This window comes from Alosa sapidissima, chromosome 22 (genome assembly GCF_018492685.1).
Source record: "Alosa sapidissima isolate fAloSap1 chromosome 22, fAloSap1.pri, whole genome shotgun sequence".
Classification (NCBI taxonomy): Eukaryota; Metazoa; Chordata; class Actinopteri; order Clupeiformes; family Clupeidae; genus Alosa; species Alosa sapidissima.
Window position 1 is genome coordinate 8,215,902 of NC_055978.1, and position 12,101 is coordinate 8,228,002.

The window sequence follows — 12,101 nt, forward strand, 5'->3', positions numbered from 1 at the left end:
GCGGACTTTTTTGTCATTTTTATTGTCGCTTTTTGAGTCCAGCACCTACTTTTTAACATTCAAATGTGCCCACCCTCTTCTACATACTCTTCTACACACACACACACACACACACACACACACACACACACACATAACTACTTTGTTTATGTCCGCAATTCATAATAAATGTACATAAGGACATAAATGTTACAGATACAGAACATTGCTAAGGCATGATCCACCAATGTGGGTCTGATGACAATCTCAAACAGCAGATTTATGGATACACACAACACCTTCTTCTCCATATATGGCGACTTCCAATAATGGAGGATATTGAGCAGTATTTGGCAATTTGCTTTGTCCTTGCTTTTGGAAAGCCAACTATCCTGAGTCCCCTAATGACAAGCCTATGCACGTGGCCCAGGCTGCCGAAGATAAGTACCAGATATTGACATTTGTAGCCAAGGCCAGTTATTTGCTGTACAAGAGGGTGATATTTTACTAGCTTTGTTAAGTAAGCCTCCTCTAGACATGAATCAAAACAGCAACCTACTTCCAAGATGAACACATCCCTATCGTGCTCATCAATGATTATAATATCAGGCCTTTTGGCATTTAAATCAGAGAACGCAGACATTGTAGAACACCTTGAAAACAATGTATTGACACATTAGGAGAAAATAAGGATGATCAATTTTCAGATATAATGTCCACAATCCTATCATGCCTAGATACATAAAGACTTTTGTAAAAATGACAGCCATTTAATATGTGTGACATGGATTCTATGACTTGCTCTTGTCCATGATGTATACACAATGGTGAGTGGGAACGAGGATACCAGATTGACAGGTTTAACCTTGTTGGGTATACCTGAAGCCTCGCTTTGACTGTAAAAATTAGTATGTCTTCACGTACATTGGAACAGTACGTTTTAAGTTATGGACACATATACCCACAGACAAACACACACACAGACACACACACACAGACACACACACACACACACACACACACACACACACACGAATGGACCTCATTAAAATCCCCCCCGCCTAGCAGTCAGAAAGACTAATGAAGGGATGTGGTTACAATGAGCAATGTGTGTGTGTGTGTGTGTGTGTGTGTGTGTGTGTGTGTGTGTGTCTGTGTGTCTGTGTGTGTGTGTGTGTGAGCGAGCGAGAGTGAGAGTGGCTTAAATGGCTTAACGTTTTCTGTGAATTGTGAATTGTGAAAAATTGTGTGTGAGATGGAGTGATCTGCAAAAGGGATACATGCGAGCTTTCCTTGGAGTTTCCAATGTCTCTGACGCTGCTGGTGTTTGATTGACAGCAGAGACGCGTGACTGTTTCCAGGTGGAACACACACACACACACACACACACACACACATATATATATACACACACACAGACAAACACACAAACACACACACATATACTATATACACACACACACACACATATATATATATACACACACATACACACACACACACACCCACACACACAAACACATACGCACACATACACACACACTCTCTTGCACAACACACACACACACACATAGGCACTCTGTGCACAGCTTTATTATGCAGTGCTGCACCACTGTGAGAATTATTACCATATGACTCATCACTCCAGGCTTTGATGGACAGGCCTGTAACGACTCCTTTCATTCGCAGTGACCGTTTTGTCTATCTATCAGAAAGCACTTCAATGCAGGGAGATGAGGGCCGATCACTTAGCCCCGTTCCACTACAGAGTAAACAAGAACGAGTCATAGCCCCATAGCTCAGATTGGGCTTTTGTTTTAAAGTCTCCATCATTCCCAACTCTGAGCACACACGTGCGCGCACACACACACACACACACACACACACACACACACACACACACATACACACACACACACACACACACACACACACACACACACACACACACACACACATACACACAAACACATACACACATACACACACATACACATACACACACACATACACACACACACACACACACACACGCGCACACACACATCTTTCCACACTCTGAAGACATGAAGGATGTTACAACAGCAAATAGCCCTGTGGCCTCATAGTTCCGAATTTTAAGGTCTCCAACACCAACCCATTCTGAAGTCATGTTTTCACAGGTGGTGGGGATGTCTGTATGAAGCATGGCTATGTGTAGAGTGGGGCCTGACACATATACACACATACACACACACACACACACACACACACACACACACACACACACACTCACACACACACTCACACACACACACCAGCTGTCTGTATGAAGCATGGCCATGTGTAGGGTGGGGCCTGACACATATACACACATACACACACACACACTCACTCACACACACACACCAGCTGTCTGTATGAAGCATGGCCATGTGTAGGGTGGGGCCTGACACATATACACACATACACACACACACACACACACACACACACACACACACACTCACACACACACACCAGCTGTCTGTATGAAGCATGGCCATGTGTAGGGTGGGGCCTAAAAGAAACAGCTCCAACTTACGGTCAGTACGGCTGTTTACGAGAAATACCCAACTGAGTCATTCAAAGTGTGTCTTGTTCTGTGCATTTGCACTGTTTGCATGGCCTGCTATGCTAGCTTTACCAGTGTCTATGCAAAGCAGTTTCTGTGCCACGGCCGCAACAAGCGTGCCTGTGTAATTCAAGTCTGTCTTTTAGTGTGTGATTATGTGTGTGTGATTGTGTGTGTGTGTGTGTGTGTGTGTGTGTGTGTGTGTGTGTGTGTGTGTGTGTGTGTGTGTGTGTGTGTGTGTGTGTGTGTGTGTGACCATAAACTTAAATGCTATGCGTTTACTTGTGTGTTTTTGTGATAGTGGACTGATTTTATTTTTAAAGCTCTCCTACCCTCTTTCCCTTTGCAGGGTTCCTTTGACAACAGAGGAACAAGGTAAAGTATTGTTTTTACTTCTCAGCGCCTCCTCTTGACACATTTTCAGACCTTTGGAGGGAAAACCGTATCCTATTTTTCAGTAGCTGGGCCCAAGTTGTGGAACAACCTGCCATTTCACATTAGATCCACACCAACTATTGGTGATTTTAAAGCCAAATTAAAAGAACATATGCTATCAATGGCGTTTAAATGAAGTGTGGAATGTAATTATATAGGCTATACATATTATTTTAGTTTTATTTTCCTGTTGTGCTGTTTTTCCTGTTTGTGTCTTTATTCATTTTGTCTTCTATTATCTTTTTTTTGAGCACTTTTGTCAACCACAGGTTGTTTTCAATTGTGCTATATAAATAAACTTGACTATGACTATGACTATTCATAGATGGTATTACTTGCACTTCCGTGGAAAAGATCATGTTTTTGTTGGATGCAATAGAGGATGTTGCTAGGATGTTGATCATGAAGCAATTTTACAAAATACAAAGGCACAAGTTTATTCAAGTGGGGTCTTTTTTCAGTGTTAACTTGGAAGTCCCTTCCCTTCGTTTGGAAGTCCCTGAGAAGTCTAACAGTAGTATTCCATGTAACATTCCAAAGGTCCAACACTAGGAACATAGACGGTTATTCATAAATATTGGCCACACCCTTATGTAGCCTCATTAGGAAAACACCAAGGACTTTACAGTCACTGGAAACTACTGTACACAGTGTACAAATTAACAAAAGGCAATAGAGGAGAATTGGCTAGAGACGAAGGAGTGAAATACAATGAGAATGGAATAGAATAGACTAAGAATGGGATGGAATGCAATCCAAATTTCTTCTCCACATGAACAGCTAAAAGCCCTAATCTAACCAGATGTAATGAATTTGTTGTTCAAAATTGTCCAATGTCTCAAACCTAAATTATATTTGTATTATTTATCAACTTGTTTACATTTAGTCTAGACTCCCACAGTAAAGTCATTGTTGTTATTCAGCTGACATTAAGTGTTACTTATTAGTCATTCACTTCTTGTTCCTCCAGGTCTTCTCTCTGCAGCAGCCATTGGCGATTTATCCACGGTAATGTGTGTGTGTGTGTGTGTGTGTGTGTGTGTGTGTGTGTGTGTGTGTGTGTGTGTGTGTGTGTGTGTGTGTGTGTGTGTGTGTGTGTGAGAGAGAGAGAGAAAGAGAAACTACCTGGCTGGTTGTTCATGTCACTGTGACTCAGCCAGGTGAGGGAGGTCATGATGATATTCACTCTGCTGACTCAATAGGCATGTACAGGTATGCCCAGGCGAATATAGGCCACCTGACCTGATATTCAGTAATCAGAGTTATAAATTGGTGTGTGTGTGTGTGTGTGTGTGTGTGTGTGTGTGTGTGTGTGTGTTTGAGCGTTTTGGGGTTGTCTACTTCTCTGTTTGTGTGTGTGAGTGTGTGTGTGTCTGTGTGTCTGTGTGTGTCTGTGTATGTGTGTGTATGTGAGTGTTTGTGTGTGGACACTGCAATACTAAGCACAACTAAGAGACGTTTGACAGGCTTGTTGTGAAACACAGGATATGTCACCACATGAGACACCTTAAGTATGGAAACTTGCCCTGCAGCCCTCAGCCTACTTAACCTTTTTAAGAGACGCCATCTTTACTATGTACCAGGGTAGGAATTTCACGGCGGCCACGACGGCCATGGCCGTCGTAGCCCCTTGCGTTGGCCGTGATGCCCCTTTGAAAATCAGAGGTTTACAGGCCACGGTGGCCTTGGTGCCCCCTTCTTTCAATATTCTGCTTTGCGTCCTACTAATAGCGATTTTTATTTAGCCTGTGGCCTGTCAAAATAATCTCAGCATTCACAGCGCAAATTAATTTAGTCTTTTACGCAGTGGAGAAAGTGACAGCGCAAGAAAGAAAGTGCATCCAAATTCACCTATTCTTCTCAGTTGAACTACTTGCGAAGTAGCCTACTCATCATCACACAGACATCACAAGTATCACATGAAAGAGCTTTTTCTCAGCTTTTAAATTATGTTAGCCGATAATTGCTGTGTTGAACGGTTCGCGAGAAAAGTAAATAATATAATTCAATTTAATCATACATTCTACTGAAGGTTTTGCGTCCATGATCTCCCTACCCATTCATCTCTTATACTTCACGAACCCTTCTTTTAACACATGACAAACCATATATCAGAATAAACAGCACACAAACCGAACACAAAGGTGTAAAGCAGTCCCCTGTACAGTTAGCCGTTCCAGAGTAATCCAGTTTTGAATTTGCAGTAAATTTCGACATGGATGGATGTCTCCAAATTTGGGCTTTAAGTTTTACAATGTGGTTAAATTGTTCCACATGATTTCATAATGGGCCAAATACAAAATAAATGTTACAAATATCGCCTAGATATTGGTAAATCAGAGGACAGCTGACTAAGAGTTTATGAAAGTAGCCTTAATGATCACAAAATGCTAAGCATGCATCTATGTGGCCTTTGTGCCCCCCACCAAATATGTCCAACTGAAGACCAAGTGGCCTTGCCCCGAGAATGGTGAAATTCCAAGCCTGCTATGTACTAATGGTTATCAGAAGGTATATAGTATAGTATAAGTATAAGTATATATATATATATATATACTCTTTTGATCCCCTGAGGGAAATTTGGTCTCTGCATTTATCCCAATCCGTGCATTAGTGAAACACACACAGCGTACACACAGTGAGGTGAAGCACACACTAATCCCGGCGCAGTGAGCTGCGTGCATCAACAGCGGCGCTCGGGGAGCGGTGAGGGGTTAGGTGCCTTGCTCAAGGGCACTTCAGCCGTGCCTACTGGTCGGGGTTCGAACCGGCAACCCTCCGGTTACAGGGCCGAAGTGCTAACCAGTAGGCCACGGCTGCCACTAAAGGTTTAGGGTTGGCATAGTAGTCATCTTTTGCCAATTTATCTTGGTCTCACATTGAAAACAATGAGGACAAATCCAACCTTGAAGGCAACCAAATTTATTCTGTGAGACAAAAATACCTCATAAAAAATATATATTTTCACCAAAATCACATGTTCCACAATTACTGTTCTAATCTCACCCCACTCTTGTTCCATGGGGCTCAGATCAAGGGACTGAGAATGTCATGGCTGAAGCTTCATTTTGTGTTCAGTAAGACATTGATCTGCTGGATGATCCAATCATGACCCACTTTAGTATCTTGGCAGAGACTAAAAGATTTTTAATGAAAATGTTCAGGTTTTTCTGATATTGGATGGATGTGGATATGCATGAGGTTCATAGGGCCTTTGGAATTAAAAACAGCCACACTATGTCAGCCTGGAGATTCCAGGCCCAAATCCGAAAGATTTGAAAATCTCACTGCACGCAATTGGATAACACTATACGACCAATGTTTACTGACTGATTCCGGACTTTGACGCAATTGGATAACACTACGTCTGTCATCTGTTTAGTTCGCCTCTGGCCCGCCTATTAGATACACCGATGTCATTGGGTGCTCGCGATACAAGAGACAAAAGTAGCGTGCATCATCACCCTTACCCTGGCAGATTTGCAGCAAACTTGTGGGTGATTTGTGGGAAACAAATGAGTTCACTAGAAAATATCGCCAGAAGTTTGCCAGTGTTGGCGCTAGAGGCAAACTTCCAGCAAAGTTCTGGCAACAATGAGAAGTTTGCCACTAGTGGCACATGTGTTCGCCAGTGATTTGCCATCACACTTGAGAACTTCTGGTGACAAACCTAATTTGCATAATGACATTGCTGCAACCATTTGCGTTACCAAAAGTGAACTGCAACTGTTTGCCAGGAACCTAATTTGCATGTGAAAATTTGACCTTGCCGCAAATTTGCGGCAACTTGCCAGAAACCTGAAATTTCTGTAAGGGGGTACTCATTGCCAGAGTGACTCGCTGAGCAAATTGGAATTGTGCTCCTGCGAGAACTTTGGATTCCAAGGGTACTATATCACAGCCCCTCCACCACATTGATCATTTATGGGGTTCTTTTCGGTATAGTCATTCTTCTACTGTAGGTAGCAAAGTGTGTTTTTTGCCAAAGAGCTCAATTTTTTTATCTGATGATGGAAAACAATTCCAGGGAAGAGGAAATGTGGACAATAAATACAATTTCTTTCTGTTTCTTTTGGACTTTCTCTCACTCTGTCACACACACACACACACACACACACACACCTCCATCTCTCCCTATTAACTCTCTCAGGTGTCGAACTCCTGGAGCCAGGGGGTCAGTCTGCTGGTGCGGGACTCGGGCGGCTGCTCCGCTCTGCACCTAGCCGCCCAGCACGGCCACTCTGAAGTGGTCAGCTTCATCCTGCAACGCGGTACGCACCGGCACCGCTGCCCACTCATCGACCAACTCATTACATCAACTCATATACCGTCATATAACCTCTCTCTCTCTCTCTCTCTCTCTCTCTCTCTCTCTCTCTCTCTCTCATACACTCTCTTTCTGTGGGTCTGTCTGCCATTGTTGGGGGGGGGGGGGGTGTGTGGGGGTGTGTGTGTCTGTGTGTGTGTGTGTGTGTCTGTGTGTGTCTGTGTGTGTGTGTGTGTGTGTGTGTGTGTGTGTGTGGGGGTGTGTGGGTGTGTTTGTGCGTCTGTGTGGGTGTGTGTCTGTGTGGGTGTGTGTGTGTGTGTCTGTGTGTCTGTGTGTGTGTGTGTCTGTGTGGGTGTGGGTGTGTGTGTGCGTCTGTGTGGGTGTGTGTCTGTGTGGGTGTGTGTGTGGGTGTGTGTGTGTGTGTGTCTGTGTGTGTGTGTGTGTGTGTGTGTGTGTCTGTGTGGGGGTGTGTGGGTGTGCGTGCGTGTGTGTGTGTGTGTTTGTGTGTGTCTGTGTGTGTGTGTGTGTCTGTGTGTGTGTCTGTGTGGGGGTGTGTGTGTCTGTGGGTGTGTGTGTGTGTGTGTGTGTGTGTGTCTGTGTGGGGGTGTGTGGGTGTGCGTGCATGTGTGTGTGTGTGTGTGTGTGTGTGTGTCTGTGTGTGTGTGTGTGTGTGTGTGTCAGTGTGTGTGTGTGTGTCAGTGTGTGTGTGTGTGTGTCTGTGTGTGTGTGTGTGTGTGGGGGGGGGGGGGGGGGGGGTGTATCCCTCTCACTATCCATCTCAGTCATGTATTTTGAGCAAAGTGTTTTAGTTTGCACTTTGTCATATTCCGTTTGTGCTTGCATACGTTTTGCTTTTTGTACAGCATATTACTGAATATCCCTTACAAAATCCACTCTCTGATTTTGAATTGTTTTGTTCTGTTTTTTTTTTATTTCTTAAGGTTCTAAGTTGATTTTGGACCTCACTGAGAGAGAAACGTAGGTCTAAATTTTCTAATGTTTTTTTTTTTCCTTTTTTTAATTAATCATTTGTACTGTAAGATTGAAATGCTCCTGTGCATCCCGCTAAAGCCCTTTCTCTTCGCTGGTGATTCTACAGAGGAGAGACGGCCCTCCATAAAGCCGCCTTCCAGAGGCACCGCGCCGTGTGCCGACTGCTCATAGACGGCGGCGCCGCCCTCAACAAGCCCAACTTCCAGGTAAGCCGCGCTAGTCTGGTAATACCAGACTCACTACCTCGTTTCACTTTTGACTAAAGTCTGGCCGCCATTTCAAACTCGTATGACCAGGTGTAGGCGTTAGTGTGTTGTCGTGTACCAGACAAGTGTATTGGTGAAATGAAAATAAACAGATTCTAGGTGGGCGTCAGCAGGCTAAAGGCTGCACATTCAGCAGCACAGAAACAAAGACCTAATTGCCATTGCTTTCACTCTGTAATCAAGCTGAGTTAATAGACCGGCATGTTGAGCTGTCAAGGTATGCACTGTCATTATCACCCCAGGAACGCAAACCATACCTTAATAAACTAGATGTACTGCAGAGCGGTACAAAATATGACCGCCGCCCAGGCCAGCACATTTTTTCCACAAAAATAAATCACGCTGAAAGGCCTATACGATTCTAACTGTCTCACTAAATTGCATTAGCCACACTCAATTCTCACTGGTATCTGCTAGACAACAAGTACCAAAACATGATTAGTTCATAGATTTCACATGTAAAATTCATTTTATACAACTATTCTTGAATTGTGTGCATGTGTGCGTGTAAACGTTTATGTTTATGTGTGTGGGTGTGTGTGTGTGTGTGTGTGTGTGTGTGCGTGCTTGTGTGTTTGCCTGCGTATGTGTGTTTGTGCATGTGCATGCATGCGTACATATGTCTACTGTGTGAGTATGTGTCATACGTATGATTACTGTGAATGTATGTGTGTGCGTGTGTATCTGTTTATGCACATGTGTGCACATGGAATGGGTTAACATGACCCCTGGAGGCAAACATACGGAAAAAATTGGTCATCCTAGGCCCTACGGTTCTCAAGATATTCACAGAAAACTGTGTCTGCCCTACCCTCCTTTCGGGGGGTCCAGTCCAGCGGGGGGGCTACAGATCAAAACAAAAACAGGAGGTTCCATGCTATCTATGTGGGGTTACATGCCCACCAAGTTTCGTGTACCCCGGTCTTACAGTGTCCCGGGAATCCTTGACGGAAATTTGGACATGCGAAAAAGAAAAGAAAAAAAAATCTGACTAAACCTATATGACCGCCGCTTCGCTGCGCGGCGGTCATAATAATTTGATTTCATATCATAGCTATGCAGATGGCACACAAATTTACTTAGCTCTGTCGCCAAATGACTGTGGTCCCCTTGAATCTATGTGTCAGTGTATAGAACAAATCAACACCTGGATATCTCAAAATGTCCTTCAGCTGAACAAAGAAAAAACTGAAGTTATTATATTTGGTTAAAAGGAAGAAAGACTTAGGGTTGCCACTCCCCTTGACACAAAAGGGTTGAAAGCAAAGGATACTGTTAAAAATATTGGTGTATTAATTGACAGTGATCTAAATTTCAACAGCCATATGAAAGCGATAACTAAATCAGCTTTTTACCGCTTCAAAAATATTGCCAAACTTAGAGGGCTGATGTCAAAACATGATTTAGAAAAACTCATTCATGCATTTATCTCCAGCAGGGATGATTACTGCAATGGATTGTTCACAGGCCTTCCTAAAAAGACTATCAAACAGCTTCAGGTGATGCAAAATGCAGCAGCTACCCTAGGATTCTCACAAAAACTAAAATAACTGACCACATTACTCCAATTCTTTAGTCCCTGCACTGGCTTCCAATAAGTCACAGAATTTACTTTAAAGCACCACTGCTTGTTTATAAATCAGTAAATGGAGCAAGAACTATATACCTATCAGACATGCTTCAGCAGTGCACACTCTCTCGTCCTCTCAGGTCCCATTGAATGACCCCTGTGTATGAAATGTGCTATATAAATAAACTTGATTTGACTTGACTAGTCAGCTGAAATTGCAGATACCATCTTAATTTTCGTCATCGCATGAAGTACCGGGAAACATTGTCATGTACTTTTAAGTCAGTATCACCCATCTCTAGATTATGTGGCCTGATCTGTGGCAGATTTTGCCTGACAGTAGCTAGATGGCTTAGCAGAACGACGTCAATGATGGTCAGGCTGTTGATTATCTTTGTTAGAGGTCTCTTATCGAGGTGAAAAGCGGCGCATCAATGTATTTTTCTCGTCTGAGGTATATTGTCTTTTAGGCAAACTGGTTTTTCCTGTTCCAGATACCAGCGTTAGTACTCTAATTATACAGTCAATGGTTTGTACACAAACACAAACAGTAAATGTTAAAATAGTGATTGCCTAGTGCATTAGTAGGTGGTAGCCAGCTGGTACAGTAATATGATTTACTGTATTTTCCCACTTTTGCAAATCCTGTTTTACTTCTTTTGTAAGTTGATTTGTTGGGGGGTCTTGCATTTATTCAGACAAGACGGTGAAGAAGAGTGTCAGAAAGAGTGGGAGAGATTGGGTGGGATTGTGAAATAGCCAGGGATCAGATTCAAACTTGACCCCAAGACCCCATGGGCACTTGAACCCTAATATAGTGATGGTGGCTTTAGCCTCTTGTGCCACAGCTCTCTGAGAATCCTATTTTACTTCTTATAACAGTCTTTGCCCCATTGACCATCTTATCTGATACATTTATATTTGATGATGATGATCCTTAGCCTGGGAATATCCATACAAGCCTTTGGCACATTTGGGATTTGCTCTGCAGGTCCGTCTGGCCAAGAAGCCATTGATACCAAACACGGGCACACAATTACAATCGCTAATCCCGCATGGACGTGTATTTTCTCTGGAATTGAGTAAACAGCTGCATTTAAAACCTTCGTTTACAAGATTGCTGCACTTCTGAAACGATTTAGTAAGAGTTTAATGCACCAATTTAAGTTTAATTTCACTGCTTGTTACGCCCCTGCTGGAAGTCATAGGTCAATGAATTCTTTCCAGACCCACTCTTAATCTCCGTTGAGAAGGGTCTGGTGTCAACAAGGCTAGATGATCCTTGTAACCACATCCAAAGGCATTTATGAGGTTGATCAGGTTGTCATGCTAATGACCTCTCCAGTTACACCTGGTTGGTACACTTGCTTACATATCCTTCACTGTGGTGAAAAGCACTTGCCAAAGGAATGAATAAATAAAAGGATGATGTACTTGTGGTTGTCAGTAGGCTTAGGGTTGGCTTGATTAGTCATATAACAGAACGGTCATATGCTGACCTACTATCACATATCAGTCATACGCAAGAATAAAATTGTATTACAGTAAAGCCCTTAGTTGCTCAACATGTACATAATCCAACATTCCAACAGTAAGTACATTAGAAATGCCAAAGCATGGAGGAATGGAGGAGCACCCGGAAGCTGGAGACCTAATGAATGAATGATTGAATGGATGGGTGGATGAATGGATGGATGGGTGGATGAATGAATGGATGGATGGATGGATGTGAAAATGGATGGATGTGAAAGCAGTGTATGTGTGTGTGTGTGTGTTCCTCAGGGCTGGTTAACGTCACTTTTGTTGACTTTCAAACAAAACAGAGAGCTAGCTCGCTACTTCCTCCTCCTCCCTCCTGTGCTGCTCCCGTGTAATTGAAACTCTCCTAAACAAGCATCTCGTCTGTGATTTGCTGGAAGAGTTTGTTATGTTTCTATGGGCTGGGTTTGCCCAGGTTGTTTTTGTTGCCGTTTTTGGAGCCGGGGCTGTCCACAGAGA

At 43.2% G+C, this 12,101-nt stretch overlaps 1 protein-coding gene across 6 annotated transcripts in view; it reads left to right on the plus strand.

Annotated features, from left to right (window-relative positions):
* dgki (diacylglycerol kinase, iota) overlaps positions 1-12,101 on the plus strand; it is a 106,673-nt gene that overhangs the window by 90,555 nt on the left and 4,017 nt on the right. For all 6 annotated transcript variants that reach the window (XM_042078121.1, XM_042078122.1, XM_042078123.1 and 3 more), the window contains 5 exons: positions 2,922-2,947; positions 3,978-4,015; positions 7,158-7,278; positions 8,216-8,252; positions 8,374-8,473. In XM_042078121.1, the coding sequence (XP_041934055.1) occupies positions 2,922-2,947; positions 3,978-4,015; positions 7,158-7,278; positions 8,216-8,252; positions 8,374-8,473 (322 nt within the window). The remainder of the gene's footprint in view (positions 1-2,921; positions 2,948-3,977; positions 4,016-7,157; positions 7,279-8,215; positions 8,253-8,373; positions 8,474-12,101) is intronic.